This window comes from Littorina saxatilis, linkage group LG11, assembly GCF_037325665.1.
Source record: "Littorina saxatilis isolate snail1 linkage group LG11, US_GU_Lsax_2.0, whole genome shotgun sequence".
Lineage (NCBI taxonomy): Eukaryota > Metazoa > Mollusca > Gastropoda > Littorinimorpha > Littorinidae > Littorina > Littorina saxatilis.
In genome coordinates this window covers 7308523-7328592 of record NC_090255.1, presented here as the reverse complement: position 1 = coordinate 7328592, position 20070 = coordinate 7308523, and the positions used below count along the sequence as shown (strand labels likewise).

The 20070-nt window shown below is 37.6% G+C and overlaps 1 protein-coding gene across 1 annotated transcript in view; it reads left to right on the top strand.

Moving 5' to 3' along the window:
• LOC138980806 (cadherin-related family member 1a-like) overlaps positions 1 to 19640 on the top strand; it is a 52842-nt gene extending 33202 nt beyond the window's left edge. Inside the window, exons 10-13 of the mRNA XM_070353693.1 lie at positions 313 to 608; positions 6011 to 6166; positions 14070 to 14131; positions 15039 to 19640. Of these exons, the coding sequence (XP_070209794.1) occupies positions 313 to 608; positions 6011 to 6166; positions 14070 to 14131; positions 15039 to 15163 (639 nt within the window). The 3' untranslated portion in view covers positions 15164 to 19640. The remainder of the gene's footprint in view (positions 1 to 312; positions 609 to 6010; positions 6167 to 14069; positions 14132 to 15038) is intronic.
• The last annotated feature ends 430 nt before the right edge of the window (positions 19641 to 20070 follow it).

The window sequence follows — 20070 nt, the reverse complement described above, 5'->3', positions numbered from 1 at the left end:
AGAGACTTTTGGCTTTTGCAGAGTGCCCCTGACCCCCTCCACCCCTCCCCTCCCGGTACCCCTCCCCCCCCCCCCCACACACAACCTAATCCCTATATTCAAGGTATTTGAACTATTCGTGGTGAATTTTTATGGTAAGAGCAAGGCTGTTGCTAGCGTTCATATTTGTCAGCGAATGTGTGCAAAGTTCGGCCTTTTTCGGAACTTTCAAGTTAGCAGCAAAGGAATCCCATGCAATCTCATCCGTTGTCTGTTTGTGATTCTTATTTCGCTTTGTCACACCTGATGCAATCTCAAACCTTGATCATGCAGGTGCGATGCAAAGATGGTGGATCTCCTGCCAGATCAGCCACAGGCACTGTTCAAGTCAGCTACCTCATCACCACCTCCACAACGACAACGACGACAACAACCACAGAGAAACGCACCTTCGACGATGAGGCGATCGTGGCTGTCTTCGCTACCTTGATCTCCCTTTTGGCTCTTGGACTGTTGATTGCGCTGTGGTACTTCTGCTGCAGAGGGGGTCAGAACATGTGTATACCTCCTCAGCAAGCCCCGCCCAGTTACGGCTACAACCAGTATCCGCCGCAGAGGCAACCGTACCAGTGAGTAACACTACTACTTCTACTACTCCTACTTTTACAACTACTGCTATCACTATTTCTTCTAATACAACTACTACTATTGCTGCTGCTGCTGCTATTACTACTACTACTACTACTACTACTACTGCTGCTACTACTACTACTACTACTACTACTACTACTACTACTACTACTACTACTACTACTACTACTACTACTACTTCCCCCCGCGGGTTAGGGGGAAGAATTTACCCGATGCTCCCCAGCATGTCGTGAGAGGCGACTAACGGATTCTGTTTCTCCTTTTACCCTTGTTAAGTGTTTCTTGTATAGAATATAGTCAATGTTTGTAAAGATTTTAGTCAAGCAGTATGTAAGAAATGTTAAGTCCTTTGTACTGGAAACTTGCATTCTCCCAGTAAGGTCATATATTGTACTACGTTGCAAGCCCCTGGAGCAATTTTTTGATTGGTGCTTTTGTGAACAAGAAACAATTAACAAGTGGCTCTATCCCATCTTCCCCCCCTTTCCCCGTCGCGATATAACCTTGAACGGTTGAAAACGACGTTAAACACCAAATAAAGAAAGAAAGAACTACTACTACTACTACTTATACTACTACTTATACAACTACTACTTCTACTACTACTACTTATACAACTACTACTTTTTTTACTACTACTACTTATACAACTACTACTTCTACTAGCTAGCTATTGATGTGTACATTGTTGTTAAACAGTTGTTTGTTGTATGTTTATCAGGGTTTGCTAGTGTGTGATAGGATTCGTGTCCGTCTGTAGATGTTAGTTTCTTTGTTAGTCCTGTGTTGACAACTCTTCGACAAGCGTTTAGAACTGTACCCACGGAATACGAGCTATATAAGCTTCCTATTGATTGATTGATTCTACTACTACTACTACTACTACTACTACTACTACTTATACAACTACTAATTCTACTACTACGACTACGACTACTACTACTAACACTACTTATACAACTACTACTTTTACTACTACTACTTATACAACTACTACTTTTACACTACTACTACTACTACTACTTCTACTACTACTTATACAACTACTACTTCTACTACTTCTACAACTACTACTTCTACACTACTACTACTACTTCTACAACTAATAATTCTACTACTACTACTACTACTTATATAACTAATAATTCTACTACTACTACTACTACTACTACTACTACTACTACTACTTATACAACTACTACTTCTACTACTACTACTGCTGCTGCTTCTTCTAATACTATTACTACTACTACGACAACCTCTACTACTACTACTAATACTACTACAACTAACTACAAATTACTACTACTACTATTAATACCAATGTTGATAATACTAACAATAATAAAAACAATGAAAAACAGATTTCAGAAACTAAAGGAAAAACAGATCACCAACAGGGGGAAAGGGAGATAAATACAGCTACATAATTACATCGGGAGAGTAGATGCCACTATGTATAGGACACATTTAGTCAAAACTAGCAAAGGAGAAGAAAAATAAAGAACAAGTCGCGTAAGGCGAAAATACAACATTTAGTCAAGTAGCTGTCGAACTCACAGAATGAAACTGACCGCAATGCCATTTTTCAGCAAAACCGTATACTCGTAGCATCGTCAGTCCACCGCTCATGGCAAAGGCAGTGAAATTGACAAGAAGAGCGGGGTAGTAGTTGCGCTAAGAAGGATAGCACGCTTTTCTGTACCTCTCTTTGTTTTAACTTTCTGAGCGTGTTTTTAATCCAAACATATCATATCTATATGTTTTTGGAATCAGGAACCGACAAGGAATAAGATGAAAGTGTTTTTAAAATTGATTTCGACAATTTAATTTTGAAAATAAATTTTATATATTTAATTTTCAGAGCTTGTTTTTAATGCAAATAATATAACATATTTATATGTTTTTGGAATCAGAAAATAATGTAGAATAAGATGAACGTAAATTTGGATCGTTTTATAAATTTTTATTTTTTTTTACAATTTTCCGATTTTTAATGACCAAAGTCATTAATTAATTTTTAAGCCACCAAGCTGAAATGCAATACCGAAGTCCGGGCTTCGGCGAAGATTACTTGACCAAAATGTCAACCAATTTGGTTGAAAAATGAGAGCGTGACAGTGCCGCCTCAACTTTCACGAAAAGCCGGATATGACGTCATCAAAGACATTTATCAAAAAAATGAAAAAAACGTTCGGGGATATCAATCCCAGGAACTCTCATGTAAAATTTCATAAAGATCGGTCCAGTAGTTTGGTCTGAATCGCTCTACACACACACACAGACAGACAGACAGACACACACACACACACACACACACACACACACACACACACACACACATACACCACGACCCTCGTCTCGATTCCCCCCTCTACGTTAAAATATTTAGTCAAAACTTGACTAAATATAAAAAGACAAACAGCACGCCCACACACACACACAAACAAAACACACACACACACACACCCAAAATAAAACGCACACACTACCCTAAAAAAGCGCACATACACACACACAAAATGCACACACACAAAAACATAATGCACACACACAAACAAAACGCACACACACACACACATACAAAATAAACAGACATAAAAGAAAACGCACACATATAAAACAAGTCGCGTAAGGCGAAAATACAACATTTAGTCAAGTAGCTGTCGAAGTCACAGAATGAAACGGAACGCAATGCAACGCAGCAAGACCGTATACTCGTAGCATCGTCAGTCCACCGCTCATGGCAAAGGCAATGAAATTGACAAGAAGAGCGGTTTAGTAGTTGCGCTGAGGAGGATAGCACGCTTTTCTGTACCTCTCTTCGTTTTAACTTTCTGAGCGTGTTTTTAATCCAAACATATCATGTCTATATGTTTTTGGAATCAGGAACCGACAAGGAATAAGATGAAAGTGTTTTTAAATTGATATCGAAATTTTAATTTTGATAATAATGTTTATATTTTTAATTTTCAGAGCTTGTGTTTAATCCAAATATAACATATGTATATGTTTTTGGAATCAGCAAATGATGGAGAATAAGATAAACGTAAACTTGGATCGTTTTATAAAAAAATATTTCTTTGTACAATTTTCAGATTTTTAATGACCAAAGTCATCAATTAATTTTTAAGCCACCACGCTGAAATGCAATACCGAAGTCCGAGCTTCGTCGAAGACTACTTAACCAAAATTTCAACCAATTTAGTTGAAAAATGAGAGCGTGACAGTGCCGCCTCAACTTTCACAAAAAGCCGGATATGACGTCATCAAAGACATTTATCAAAAAAATGAAAAACATGTCTGGGGATATCATACCCAGAAACTCTCATGTCAAATTTCATAAAGATCGGTTCAGTAGTTTAGTCTGAATCGCTCTACACACACACGCACGCACGCCACACACACATACACCACGACCCTCGTCTCGATTCCCCCCTCTACGTTAAAACATTTAGTCAAAACTTGACTAAATGTAACAAAACGAACACACATAAAACAAGACGGACACACACACAAACAAAATGCACACACACACAAAACGAACACACACAGAAACAACAAGTCGCGTAAGGCGAAAATACAATATTTAGTCAAGTAGCTGTCGAACTCACAGAATGAAACTGAACGCAATGCCATTTTTCAGCAAGACCGTATACTCGTAGCATCGTCAGTCCACCGCTCATGGCAAAGGCAGTGAAATTGACAAGAAGAGCGGGGTAGTAGTTGCGCTAAGAAGGATAGCACGCTTTTCTGTACCTCTCTTTGTTTTAACTTTCTGAGCGTGTTTTTAATCCAAACATATCATATCTATATGATTTTGGAATCAGGAACCGACAAGGAATAAGATGAAAGTGTTTTTAAATTGATTTCGACAATTTAATTTTGATAATAATTTTTATATATTTAATATTCAGAGCTTGTTTTTAATCCGAATATAACATATTTATATGTTTTTGGAATCAGCAAATGATGGAGAATAAGATAAACGTAAATTTGGATCGTTTTATAATTTTTTATTTTTTTTTACAATTTTCAGATTTTTAATGAGCAAAGTCATTAATTAATTTTTAAGCCACCAAGCTGAAATGCAATACCGAAGTCCGGGCTTCGTCGAAGATTACTTGACCAAAATTTCAACCAATTTGGTTGAAAAATGAGGGCGTGACAGTGCCGCCTCAACTTTCACGAAAAGCCGGATATGACGTCATCAAAGACATTTATCAAAAAAATGAAAAAAACGTTCGGGGATTTCATACCCAGGAACTCTCATGTCAAATTTCATAAAGATCGGTCCAGTAGTTTAGTCTGAATCGCTCTACACACACACACACACAGACAGACAGACACACACACACACACACACACGCACATACACCACGACCCTCGTTTCGATTCCCCCTCGATGTTAAAATATTTAGTCAAAACTTGACTAAATATAAAAAGCACACACATACAAACAAACCGCACAATAACAAAACCAAAACTGAGGTCCGGTAAAAGCATGAAAAAAACCAGAACACATATCAATCCAAAGACAAATAGTCTGCCAACGTTCCAAAATTCAGAATCACAAATAAGAAGGTAAGTTGTTGGAACGTTTGTAATTGACAAAACAATACGTTACAGTCAAAATAACACACACACACACACACACACACACACACGCAGACACACACACACACACACACACACACACACTCACAAACACACACGCACATACACACACTAACACACAAAATAACCCCAAAAAGGTGCTACCGCTTGCTCAACTGACATAAATGATAAATGAGACAGTGACAAAAGGTCAGGTGTCATGTCTACTGTCCCGAATGACACACGATTGCTGACATTTCATCATTGCCAAAAGAATAAACAAATAAGAAATAGGTAGAAAATGAATGTGAACACTGACTTTGATTGTTGATCAGTATTTTCTATACCACTAACAAATAATCTACTTACACATAGCTGTTTGGCAAATGTATGTTGCATGGGACACACTGACATGAAAGTGGAAGATGTTTTTCCCTCTAGAGAAACTACATATCAAGTTACACTTTTTGTGCTCTTCCATTCCAGTTGGCAATCAATTGTTAACGCATGTTATTAGAAAAAATAGAACGAAAACAGATTAGATAGAATGAAAAATGTACTGGTGATGTCATTTGGGACATACTGACATGAAAACGTCACCTTTTGTCATTGTCTCAAATAAGTTGCCTGGCTTATGTCTTCTCCCCAAACGGTAGCACCTTTTGCTAGCTAAGTTTTTGTTGGTTATGTGTTTCTTTCTGCACATTACAGACTGCTGGGTCAAAATATCTGTGACTGTAACTTATTGGTTTGTCAAGAACACATTATAACTAATTTGTTTCAGGCGCCCTAGATTCACACCGCCAAGGCAAGTAAGGCCAGCGGAGGAATACGTTTATGAAGAGACCATAGAACCACCACCACCTCCCCAACGGGGCCCCCCCCCTCCAAGGCCGTACTATGACGACAGGCCACCTCCATTTGACAACGGAGACGACTTGTAAGTTGAAACGCAAAGCATGCAGCTTTAATTTGGAAACATGCTTGCTAAAATGATTAAGATTTGCGTTTAAATTCGAAACATACCTGCAAAAACAAAACAAATTTGAAGTAATGAAAAAACCCTGATTGAACTTTTTAGAAAATAATTTGTTCAGTTTCTTCCCTAAAGTTGATGTGTAAAACTTTGCAGACATATTTTATGGCACGGTGTGTAAGTGTGTGTGTGTGTGTGTGTGTGTGTGTGTGTGTGTGTGTGTGTGTGTGTGTGTGTGTGTGTGTGTGTGTGTGTGTGTGTCCTTCTTACACAAACTGATTTGTCGTTATTAAAATGTTGTTATTCAGTTTACAATCGATTGATTTTCTAATAATGATAAAATGTCTTCATCCAATAATATTTGGTCATATTTTGACTAAATGTTGTCAGATAGACTGGAAATCAAGACGAGTGTGGTGGCGTATGTGTGTGCAAGTGCGCGTGTGTATGTAGAGCCATTTGGTGAAAACTACTGAAAAGACAGATCTTCACAAAACGTTAAATACAAGTTCTCCTACATGAAATGCACAAACACTTTTTTCATTTTTTTTTAACTGTCTTTGATGACGTCATATCCGACCTTTTACACAAGTTGAAATGGCACAGTGACAACCTCGTTTTTGAACCAATTTGATTGTATTTTGTGTAAGCAATCTTTGACTAAGTTCGGACTGTGGGATTGCATTTCAGCTTGGAGTTTAGCATAAATAATTTCAATTAAAATTGTAGTGATAGATTCAGATGTGGTTGCATTGTACTTTGGATCATTTCCTGAATCAAACAAATATATAGATATGTTATGTTTAATCTGAAAATGTGCTAAGGCCAAAAATCAATAGTCTGTTTACGGTAACATAGGCCAAAAAATAGGGTCAGTAGGTCGGGATTTAAAAAAAAACAAATTCTCAAAAAAACCATATTTTTAAGTTATTTTGCCCAAAAACAAAGACTTGTTTTTTCTTTTTTTCCCCAAAATGCCCAAAAAAAGTCTAGGGTCGCGCGAAAAAATAGGGTCGGTCGGGATACCGTAAACAGACTATTTATTTTTTGGCCTAATAGGTACCACGTTTGTTGTTCGTATGCTTCACGAAGACGAGTGTGACCCACCTTGGTCTTGGTGTTTCAGTTAGCCAAGCTTTACTACCTGTTGTCTCAATGATTTGTGACCCTCCACCACGAAATGAGTCGCATGTCACCTTTGCATGATTTTCATATTTTTACATTTTCCTAAAGAGTTTGTTATGCTCTATCCAGTGGTGAAACCCGTTTTAGAAAAGAGTTATAAGCATGTGACTAAGGTGACCCTCACACTGTTACAAGACACTCCCCGGACTTATATTAAGCCTAGCGCAGAACCGCGCGAGGTGACATGCGACTCATTTCGTGGTGGAGGGTCACATTCTTGTTTTCAGGGTTGATGCTTTAGTTTCAGACTGAAAGATTGACTAAATGTTTGACAATCGCTTCTTGCGAATTGTTTTCACTAGGGTTGAATAATTGTGCAACAGAAAACAGTGGCTTATGCAAACGTCCGTATCATCCTCTCTGTTTAGATTTAACACAGTTACAACCAAACATCAATCAATCAATCAATCAATGAGTCTTATATCGCGCATATTCCGTGGGTACAGTTCTAGGCGCTCTGCAGTGATGCCGTGTGAGATGAAATTTTATACGGCCAGTAGATTGCAGCCATGTCGGCGCATATTTACTTTTCACGGCCTTATTCCAAGTCACACGGGTATGGTAGACAATTATTAACTGTGCCTAAGCAATTTTGCCAGGAAAGACCCTTTTGTCAATCGTGGGATCTTTAACGTGCACACCCAATGTAGTATACACGGGGGGTGGTTCGGACACCGAAGAGAGTCTGCACACAAAGTTGACTCTGTGAAATAAATTTCCGCCGAACCTGGGATCGAACTCACGCTGACAGCGGCCAACTGAATACAAATCCAGCGCGCTACCAACTGAGCTATATCCCCGTGATATGGTGCAATAAACTATCTTAGTTAATTGATTATCGTTGTGTCGATTAGATGCAGATGTTGTTGTTTCTGTTTGTGGTGGTGGTGTTAATGTAGGTGAATTCTAGTAATAATTCATATAATTCATATGATAAATATGTCATCGTAATAATGATAAGTAGGCTTAAATAGACAAATTATGAAAAATCCCATCTTTGTCAAACAAACAGACGGTTACAATGACTAACAAACACTTAGGGCTGAATAGATGATTTAAAATTCTGTATACCTGAATACAAAGGGAAAATGCATTTTCATTGTTCAGTAGTTCGTCTTTCTATGATTAGAATTCCTTATACCTGAATGCAAAGGGAAATACATTCTCATTGTTCAGCAGTTCGTCTTCTTAAGGGTTGACAGGCCATGGCTCCGGATACACATGTGAAGAAGACAAAACTGACATCAACATTTTGACGATGTTTTGAACAGTTTTAGTTAAACTTGGGGATAGAATTCTTCACGAAAAAGTGTTTTGTTTTAGCTATTCCTCGATCCGGGTTCTTGCTTTTTACATAGACATTAAGAAAAGGTAACTACACCATGAAGATTAATATCCAGATTGTTCACTGGTACTTTTAAAGACACGATTGACTAAATATGAACATATGGTTAGGTTTTTTTCTTCAGGAAGCTTCGTGTTTTACATCTAGTCAAGTTTTGACGAAATTTTTTAACATAGAGGGGGAATCGAGACGAGGGTCGTGGTGTATGTGTGTGTGTCGGTGTCTGTGTGTGTGTGTGTGTGTGTAGAGCGATTCAGAGTAAACTATTGGACCGATCTTGATGAAATTGTACATGAGAGTTCCTGGATATGATATCCCCAGATGTTTTTTTCATTTTTTTCGAGAAATGTCTTTGATGACGTCATATCCGGCATTTAGTAAAAGTTGAGGCGGCACTGTCACGCTCTCATTTTTCAATCAAACTGATTGCAATTTTGGCAAAGCAATCTTCGACGAAGGCCAGACTGTTGTATTGCATTTCAGCTTGGCTTAAACATTAATGAATGACTTTGGTCATTAAAAATCTAAAAATTTGTAATTAAATTTTTTTTTCATAAAACGATCCAAATGTACGTTCATCTTATTATTATTCATTTTCTGATTCCAAAAACATAAATATGTTATATTCGGATTAAAAACAAGCTCTGAAAACTAAAACAAATAAAAATTATGATTAAAATTAAATTTTCGAAATCGATTTAAAAACAATTTCATTTTATTCCTTGTCGGTTCCTGATTCCAAAAACATATATATATGATATGTTTGGATTGAAAACACGCTCAGAAAGTTAAAACGAAGAGAGGTACAAAAAAGCGTGCTATGCAGCACAGCGAAACCACTACCGCGCTAAACAGGCTCGTCAGTTTCACTGCGTTTTGCACGAGCGGCGGACTACGGTCATTGTGAAAAAAACGCAGTGCGTTCAGTTTCATTTTGTTAGTTCCACAGCTTGACTAAATGTAGTATTTTCGCCTTACGCGACTTGTTATGATTGTCTAATGCTCACATTGCCAAAAACATATATTATATTACAACACAGAGCGATACATTTCAGATGAAAAAAAGATAACTCCCTTGCATTAGGCTAATATGATATCATTATCTGTGTGCGTAGGTATTACTACTAAGGCTGAAGAACAGGGATGTGGTGGTGGTGGTGGTGGAGGTTAAGGGAAGTATTGGCCATCCCTATAGTAGATTAGTTTGTTTTTATTTAGTCACTTTACTCCTTGGCTATTCTTTTCCTGTCTAACATTTTCCAGCTTATACTCAAAGTTGCACAAGACAAACAACATGTTCCCGAAAGCAAATTAGATAGTGCCGCTACTAACTTGTAATAACTTAGGGTATAATAACTAGTTCAACTGTGTCAAGAAAAGTAACAGAAGTCAAGGCTGGGTAGAACGATATTTGGCTTTTGAACATCCAATTGCAAAGTAGTTTGCCTCAGGCGCAGTCACTTGCTGCAAATAGAAGTACAATGTGTTGCAGATGTTTTTTTGTGTGTGTGGTTCAAATTTTATGTAACAGTTGTCGCAAAACCCAACTCCCTTGTCAGAAAAAAAGTGTGACAAGTTCCCAGTTCAGGGTTAGCACACCATGGACAATTGAGTAAATGCATGTGTGCAGATTGTTCTTTTGGAAAAATTGCGACAGATGTTAGAGCTCTTGGGAGAAAGGAGGATTAATAAGTTCTCATTATCATTCATAATTACGACGAAGCTTACAAACAATCACAAAACAAACAACTAACCTTGTTAAAGTCGTTTGACTTGTGCATTGATTGCAATATTTGTTTCTCTGTTCTCTATTTCTTCAATTGTTCTTGTGTAATTGCACTTAACATTAGATCTATTTTAGGTGTGTGTAAATGGTTCTAATTATTGAGAGTAAATACTGATTTTCTTTATTAGGCGATAAGGAACACTTTGTTGGGGTACATGTTTTTTTTAACCCTTTTTGCAAAATAACAATGAAAATGTACAGTACTCACCAAAAACACGATTAATAAGAAATTTCTACGAGGTAGGAAAAACACCCCCGTCAAAGGGAAATAACCTTCTCAGTTGGTGGCAGTGACTGAGTGAGAATGGTTATTTCCCTTTGACCATGAAGATGTGCCTCTATAAGTCCTTGTAGAATCTTAATCCACCAATAACTCCCTAACCGTGTGTTTGACTGGTCCCAATTTTTGTAAGGACCGTCTCAGGAATGTATAGAACCTGTTCACCAAGTTTGGTGACGATCGGTCCGTTCATTCTTGAGATCTATATGCGAACACAAACAAACAAACACATCGAGCGAAACCTATACACACCCCTATACCGGGGGTGTAATAAAAACACGAATAGGACCGGTTTCGACGTATTTCTTCGTCAGCTAAACTAGGAGAGACTTAAACACAGGAGAGACGACAGAAAGAGAAAGAAGAAAATCAGTAAAGAATCCTGTTTTTTAGTCTTTCCTTTATTAGCTGCCAAGCACATACGTCGACACCGGTCTTATACCTGTTTTTATTGTTCGTGTTTCTGATGAGTTCAGTTTCATTGTTATCTTGTTCCTCTTCTTTTTACAAAACCTAAATGATTACCGTATAATCCCTAGCAAACGCCCACCCCCCCCCCCCCCCCTCCTCACAGATTTCGGGTACAAGTAAGGGGTGGGCGTTTGCTAGGTATACACCCCTTTGCAAGATAAAGTGTCATCCCATTTTCACAAGAAAATAAAAGAGATACAACATGTGATTTATGCAATTTTAAGGAAAAATTAAACACACCGTTTGTTTACAGAAATAAAGATCAACGTTCTGTGATAGAAAAAAAGAAGAAGAAAAAACCGGCGAATCATCGAACAGTGTGCACAAATCGTAGATAAAGGAGGCCGAATGTCTTAAAACAAATTATTTTTAAAGCAAAAAAGGGGTGGGCGTTTGCTAGGTAGTGACCCTCCTGCACAACTTTTGGCCATAAGTGGGGGGTGGGCGTTTGCTAGATACTGTGCGTTTGCTAGGGATTTTACGGTAGTTGTGCCCTACTAGGGGGAAAGTGTTATTGATTCAATTCAGTAGCTGTAAAGTCAACAAAGTTTTTCTTACTCTCCTTCTCCCTTTTTTTGTTACAGTAAACAAATCATTTAATTTTGAATTGTAGAATTTTAGAATTGGGAATTTATTTTGATACATGTCAATTGGTGATAATAGTATTTGTGTTAAACTCTCATGGATATTCTTGTGTACACCTAGTCAAGAGTATTGGATTTATGTCAGTATTCGATAATGTGATAAAAGGGATATGTGTTAGCATATAATTATATATATGGTAGAAATAATGGTTGTGGTTGGGAGCAGGCAGTTAAATGGCCTATTCTACGTACGTAATATGCAACTTCAACCATTGTCAGGCTTTTTGTTGTTGTTGTTGCATTGCTGTGCCAGTTTTGCACGCTGTTTTTTTGCAGTTTCAAAGCACTTCTTCGTTTGTCTTGTTTCTAGTTTTGCACACACAAAACTCAAAGTATATTTGAGTGTGAACACTGGGTTGAATACTAACATTGGGCCATCTCTACCAAGGGAATGCCAGTTTTAAAAAGGGACACCAATTTGTTTCAATGGATACGTTGTGAAATAAACAGTTATTAGTGCACAACAGAGGTACTCACACTGACGTACCTATACGCAAAAGATTGTATGTGCTGATTTAGGTTTCTGTCATCAACTAAATAATCAGGAACAAAGAGATTTAATTTCTTCAGAATATTAAAGGACTAGCAGCGTTTGTTTCGTGAAAGCTCAGCTTAAAAAAACTACAGCCTGTGGCTTGTTGTCTTTCTAGAGGGACACACAAGACAACAAAGTATACAATAATGTGTAACTCGGCTGGGCCTGTTTAGCACCTCCAGTTTACTTCCGTTTACTCCAATGGAAAACGTACATACAGTATTTCTATAATCCAAGACCTCCCAAGGGCACTATGCGTATTGTGTTACCACCCGTCTACCTTTCAGGACATAATAATAATAATAATGATAATAATAATACGAGAATTTATAACGCGCACATATCTCACCACAAGGCGACTCAAGGCACACTCATACACAATCTTTCGCATTAACAACTCAAGCATACTCATACACACTTACGCATAAATTGCATGAAGATGACAAGGCAACAACACAAACAGAGACACGGCACTCAAAAGTAAGCATGAAAAAGAAAAGATAATGACAAACAATAATTATGTACATGGCTATTTACAACTGATCTGATTTAGGCTTGCGGGTGAGATGGGTGAGGGGGGGGTGTAGCGGGGCAATGTAGTCTGAGGATCATTTAGGGAAAAGAAAAGTCTTGAGGCCAGATTTAAATGCTTCTAAAGACTTAAGTTATCAAATCGGAAAAATCTACATGGACTTTTCAAGTTCAATTTGGAGCAGGTAAATAGCGAATATTCAAAGTTGTAAATTACTACATATCTCAACATACTGTAAATTGTTGGGAGAAAGCTTATCCGTACCTTATTCTATAGAATATATATGCGAAACAAGCCATCATCAGAAACTAGGCTTTTGTTTAAGCTGACATCATCTGTTAAATATACAAGAAAGGACAGAGTTGTTTCTGCTCTTTATTTTGGCTGTTGCTTTTCAAAATGTGCACATAATTTATTTATTTTGTTGTGCATTTTCTATTTCTTGAGGGAATGGTATATTTGTATGTATGAAATGACCCATTAACCTACAGAATTGTGTGTGCACCTTTCTTCTGTGTTCTTGGCACTCAATAGCATACTAACATCTGTGGCACTGGTTTGCAATCCAAGCTTCCCTGAAATGGTGAATGTCCTCATCAACTGCCTACTACCTCTAACCACAACCACCACTTCTAGCATAATTATGTGCACTTAATCTTGCACATGAAGTACGTTTGTGTCGCGGGGGACAATTGCCTATAATGGAATAGCACACAACTCAGAACACAGAGCACAGAGCACTATACAAGAGCTCCTACTACAACCGTATAAAGGGGTTGGACTCGTTAGCTCAAACATTTCATTTAATGCCTGCAAGATACAATTAAGTCACAAGAAGGTCCCTATAATTAGCATTTTTTAGTTGTGTTGTGGCTTTTTCAATATCAGGCACTTTTCCCCCTGTGTGAAATGTTTTCTGTTGCAAAAGGTATTGCACATTTTGTTTACTGTCGGTTAGACGTGCAGAATAAAGCAGAATAATGCAATGCTTATGACAAAATAGGATGCACAATGCATCCACTCATTTGTTGATGCATGCAGGGTGATATTAGATGCCGGATGTATATAAAATGATTTTGACTTTTACAGTTTCCGGACATCCGGCGGTTCCAGAGGTTCTTCTAACTTTGTTGACCACGCCTGGAGAGATGGTAAGACTGTCTTATCCATGTATGTTTTGAAGTAAAACAAAACCCCATAGCATTGATTAGTTCATAATCTCTAATAACGAGCAGATTTTAAATTAAAAAACAAAATTCTCAAAGAAAAACAAAAACAAAAAAGACACCGAATTGAGAAGTTCAGAATCACTAAGAACCAGCAGATTTTCAATTATACCTATGTGATTGTAATGCTTTGTTTTGTCATACATTAAACATTCCATTAAATTAAAAAAATGTTTTAAGACTGTCAGTTTTGTCTTGTATTTTGATTGAGCAAATAAAGTTACTCACTTAATCATTCATTTAAAGCAAAACAAAAAAGTAAACATTTGCAACGTAACATTAAAAAATACCTGAATAAGGAAATGAAGAAAAAATAAAGTGATAAAGAAAGAAACAAAAGAAGTAACTAAAAAGTCAGGGGGAAAATACACAACTGTTGAATCAATCATTCAAACAATGAACAAACATAAGCAAACAAATAAAAAGAGGCATGTAAATAAAATAAATAAATAAATAGATGTGAATAAATCAATCAATCAGTAAACAGCGTTAGAGAACAGATAGCGAAATATGTTCTATTTGACATGACTTGAATACAAATCATTACATTTGAAGTCAATCAATTTCATGAAATTAATCAGAAACAAGTAATTAAAACAAATCATTAATACTAAATCAATTAGTATAAACATATGCGCAAATAATATGATTTAAATAGTTAAATAAATGAATTAATAAAGGAAATAAAAGTCACAATATTTGACAAGCAAAATAAGGAAAATATCGTTGAATGAACAATTAATCAAAAAAATTATAATTTCATATTAGAATAGTTAGACAAATAAATCCATGAATACAGTAATACAGAAAACAAACATTTGTTACAACGCAGGTGACCACTACGAAGACGGACTTGGCTACGATGGACGACCTGTGTCCAAGAGTGACATCTTCTTGACCGGCAACAGACAACGTGCTCTTCCTCCACCTGTTGGCCGAAACGAAGGATACTACTAGCCTAGCACCGCCAAGCACCGTCTATGCAAGAGAAAGACATAACGGCCACCACTGCTGTCAGAAGAATAACAAAAAAACTACTACTAGGCAAGCACCGTCTCTGCAAGAAAAAGACATACCCCAAACAGGCAGAAGAGAAAGCAATGTTGGTAGGAGGAGGGTGGGGTGGGGGGGGGGGGGGGGGTAAGGGAACGAGTGCCTGAAGCGGGTGCTTTTAAAACAGACAAGTGTAAAACATAAAATTATCAATGATTAAGAAAAAAAAGGTCATATCGCCAGTTACGGGTGAAAAACAAGATTTCAGTAAGTCAGCATCATAAACATGTTGAGTAGGGACTCAGAGCTCAAGAATTCTTGTTGCCTTAGATGTCTTCTGGTATTCTGTTCATAAAACTAGGCGGAAGCGTTTGAGAGCAGATCTGTGTGATGAGGCCGTTTATTGAGGGGAAAAAAAAGAAGTTATATGGCGTATGACGTATGACAGCATTAAACGGCCTCATCCCAAAGATCTACACTTAAACGCTTCTGCAAAGATCTTTTATGATGGGTAGTAGTATTTTGTTCATGTTCGTTTATAGTTGTAATGGGAAGGGGGGAATTAGCAAGTATTCAAGGTGAACCGAAACATTTAAGCCATTTTATCTGTGATACAACTTTAAAGTTGACACCATGACAATAGCTGATTCACGTTGTATTCAGCGTCAGAACCATAATTATGTATTGTACACTTTTACACTTAACCTTCGCCGGTGGTCGTGGGTCCGTGTGGACCCAGAAGGGTGTTTAATTGCAAATATCTCTTAAACTAGTTGGACATTTTTAATGAGCTTTTAAGAATGCCTCAGGCATCTAAAAAGCTCTTATGTCCTAAAAATTTCAGCGAGAAGTAATTAAAAAAAAAGGTCATATTTAGACTAAAAACATCGTGGGGCCGTGCGGACCCATGTTTTGCACAGAAGGAAATGAGAAGCATGGCGGCTCCACGATGACTTCCGTGTGTAGTCGATAACCCGGACGGGCGAAGGAGGGAAAAAACAGCATGACCTCTTGGACTAAGTACAGTTTACTCCTGAGTGCTAAAGATAGGGCCATTGCTCAGTGTTATGTGTTGGCTGTTGATTTTCTTTCATGTATATCTATGTTGTAAAAACGTATATAAAAACACATTCAGATTCATGTGCTTCAGTCATATTTAGTTTTCGTTTTCTCTCTAAGAACGTATCATAAATGTTCTGCATTTGTGACCTTTGAAACTGTCTTTTATGTTATGCCCATTTTCGATCATTTAATTATCCTCGCCTTATTATGACTTGTTTACTGTGAATTATTTGTCCTTCTTCAATTGTTTGAATTCTCAGGAACCACTTTCAGGCGATTTTAGTTAGAGACCGCATAAGAAAAGAATCTGATTGATTGAATACACAGCACAGAGTGCTTTTAATTGCTTAAATGCCACACTCTTTATTATATTTGTTTGAATAGTTTTAAACACCATAATCACTGTGATACATACTTATTGTCATCATTGCATTTTTAAATTGTGATATATAGTGAACACTACATGGCTTGCTGTGCCATATCGGATTTACAGTAGTTGTTTTTAAAAATATTGAAATGCGAGCGAAAGCCACCTTTTCAATGTTTGAAAAAGCAATGATTGCAAACCTGATATGAGGCTGCTAGCCATGTAGTATTATGTTGATCCTACATACTGTACTTGCTTGTCTTTTGCTCAAAACGTCTCGCACTGGAAGCGCCCAAGTTGAGGACGTGTCTTAACTCATTGTCTCCCAGGTACGTATCCGTACCCTCTCATATGGCTCTATCTTACTAGGTACGGATATATCCGATCTGACTGTCGCTTCAGTCGCTTCCTGTAACGTCCATCTAACGCTTGCATTCCAGCGTGTTGATACACAGTTACTACACAGTTACTACAATTCTGAGTGACCTGGTGCAGCACAGCTGGTCTCGGCTAAAACAAACTTGGTCAACATAGCTGGGGTAGAAAGTGAGAACCTTGATCTCTTCCAAAGCCTTGTGACATTTTTGATGTCAAAACAAAAAGAGGTAACTCTAGAAAGTATAATGGAAAACAGCAAGCACAAAAGTGTTCCCAGAATGATGTTTGTCTCGGTGACTTTCTCATAATGAGCAGCAGAAAATTAGGTCCCTGCCAGATTAGTTTGACACGTACTCATGTAGATGATATACCAACGTGTGCGTGTATGTAGGATATACTGATTTGCATCATTGTGTTTTAACATTGTAGTATATGCTCATCTTCTGCAGTGTGCTCTTCATCAGCGAAAGCTAATTTTAGTTAACATAATTTTGGGGTAACGAAACTCCCAGCTCTCTGTTTGTTCTGGAAACCAGATTTAAATAGCTAGTGCAACACAATTTTTTTTTCAAGCAACAATAAACAAACAGTGCTTGCTTTGTCAATAGCATCGAATATATTTCGGCAAATAATTTTTGGAGCACTTACGACCCTTTGTCTACAAATACATTTTTATCCATTTTGTCTTTGTTTCTGCTTCCTATTTTGCAGTTACTAAGCACACCTTGATCACACCTAGTGGAACTCTGTGTACACATAGTTATTTTCCTTGAAAAGAATGCATGGTTTTGTGTTGAGTAATTGTTCATGTTAGCACAAATCGCGGCGGGCGTAGTGGCGTGGTGGTAAGACGTCGGCCTCCTAATCGGGAGGTCGTGAGTTCGAATCCCGGTCGCTGCCGCCTGGTGGGTTAAGAGTGGAGATTTTTCCGATCTCCCAGGTCAACTTATGTGCAGACCTGCTAGTGACTTAATTAACCCCCTTCGTGTGTACACGCAAGCACAAGACCAAGTGCGCACGGAAAAGATCCTGTAATCCATGTCAGAGTTCGGTGGGTTATAGAAACACGAACATACCCAGCATGCTTCCTCCGAAAGCGGCGTATGGCTGCCTAAATGGCGGGGTAAAAACGGTCATACACGTACAATTCCGCTCGTGCAAAAACACGAGTGTACGTGGGAGTTTCAGCCCACGAACGCAGAAGAAGAAGAAGAAGCACAAATTGTAATGGCGTTTTCATTGTATTTTGGGTTGTTGTTGTTGTTTTGTTTTACGGTCGTGGTATAAATTGCTGGAGTTCATCAAAATCTCTAAAGCCGACATTCTAGAGAATATTCGTTTAAGCTTAAGTTCTATGTTGTGCATCTCTGAAGAAATTGAATTAAACATGACTATCATTCAACATATCTTATTTTGATTTCGTTGTTGTTGTTGTTGGTGTGGGTTGTTGTTGTTGTTGGTTTGGGTTGTTGTTGGTGTGGGTTGTTGTTGTTGTTGGTGTGGGTTGTTGTTGTTGGTGTGGGTTGTTGTTGTTGTTGGTGTGGGTTGTTGTTGGTGTGGGTTGTTGTTTGTTTGTTTGTTTCTTTCTTTCTTTCTTTCTTTCTTTCTTCCTTCCTTCTTCTTTCTTCCTTCTTCTTCTTCTTCTTCTTCTTCTTCTTCTTCTTCTTCTTCTTCTTCTTCTTCTTCTTCTTCTTGGTGTTGTAGTTGTTATTGTTGTAAGTGTTGTTGTTGTTAGTGTTGTTGGTGGTGATGTTGCTGTTGTTGTTTTTGTCGTTCTTGACTTTTCTCTTACATTCCTTTAGTCTGAATGATAATTATGTTATTGAAACATTCCTTTGAAAAGATATGCATGCTTTGAATAACAGGATGATAGACAATGGAAGCTTGAGGTACTGTAACAGTGTGTTGAATGATATACCAACAATTGATGCTGGCACGTTACTTTACTCGTTTTCGACTGTGCAAAAACTCCACAAAACACTATTTTCTTCCAGTTACTTTTATTCAAATGTGATTTTCAATGTCAATGCTTCCAGTACGGAATGAATGTTACTGCCTTTATAGGCATGGATATTTCCAGCAATTGCACCTTGCTCTACTCGTTTGTGTCTGTGCAAAAACTAAATGGAGAAATAGTTTTCATCCAGTTACTGTTATTCAAAAATCAGTATTTCTTTCACTGAATGAATGATACTGTCTTTATAGGCATGGATATTTTCCAGCAATTGCACCTTACTCTACTCGTTTTTGTCTGTGAAAAAACGTAATGGAGAAACAGTTTACCTCCAGTTCCTGTTATTCGAATATGATTTTCAATGTTAGTATTTCCATCAGTGAATGAAAGTTACTGTCTTAAGCCTTCTTCAAAATATTAAACAAAAACTGTGATATTTTATTTTTTGCATTTTCATTGTATTCGTAATTTGAAGACCAACTTGATCGCTCTCCATTCACAACGCGTATCCCTTTTTGATACATGTTGGCAGAAATGCAGTTCGTACAAGATAACTGGACATTTTTAAAACTGGTGAGGGTAAAATAACATATCTTTATATAATGTGTTCTGTCATTTTAAGAGCTGCACAAATGTATCAAAAAGAAATGTTATGCACTAATAAACACAAGACAGGCTGGTCTCTTTCTTAATGTGTGTATAACAGAAATAGATTAGAGCATTATGTTTTCAACTCTCTCTCTCTCTCTCTCACCCTCTCCCTCTCCCTCTCTCTCTCTCTCTCCATTTCTCTCCCTCTCTCTCTATCTCTCTCTTTACACACACACACACACACACACACACACACACACACACACACACACACACACACACAGAGAGTTGTTACCGTGTCTTTTGTCTTTTGTGGTTGCCATTACCATGCACAACTCTCGGGAAAGTGTTACACAGATTGTGTTGAAAATCCATGGAACTGTGCTAATTCTAACGGCGCATGTTATGTTGAAAGTCTGGCCATGAATTGAAATTCAGAACAATACAAGTACACCCCTTACTCCGCTTTAGGATTGGTTCTACGTGCGCAATATAATACAGTGTCCTAGATGGTCGAAC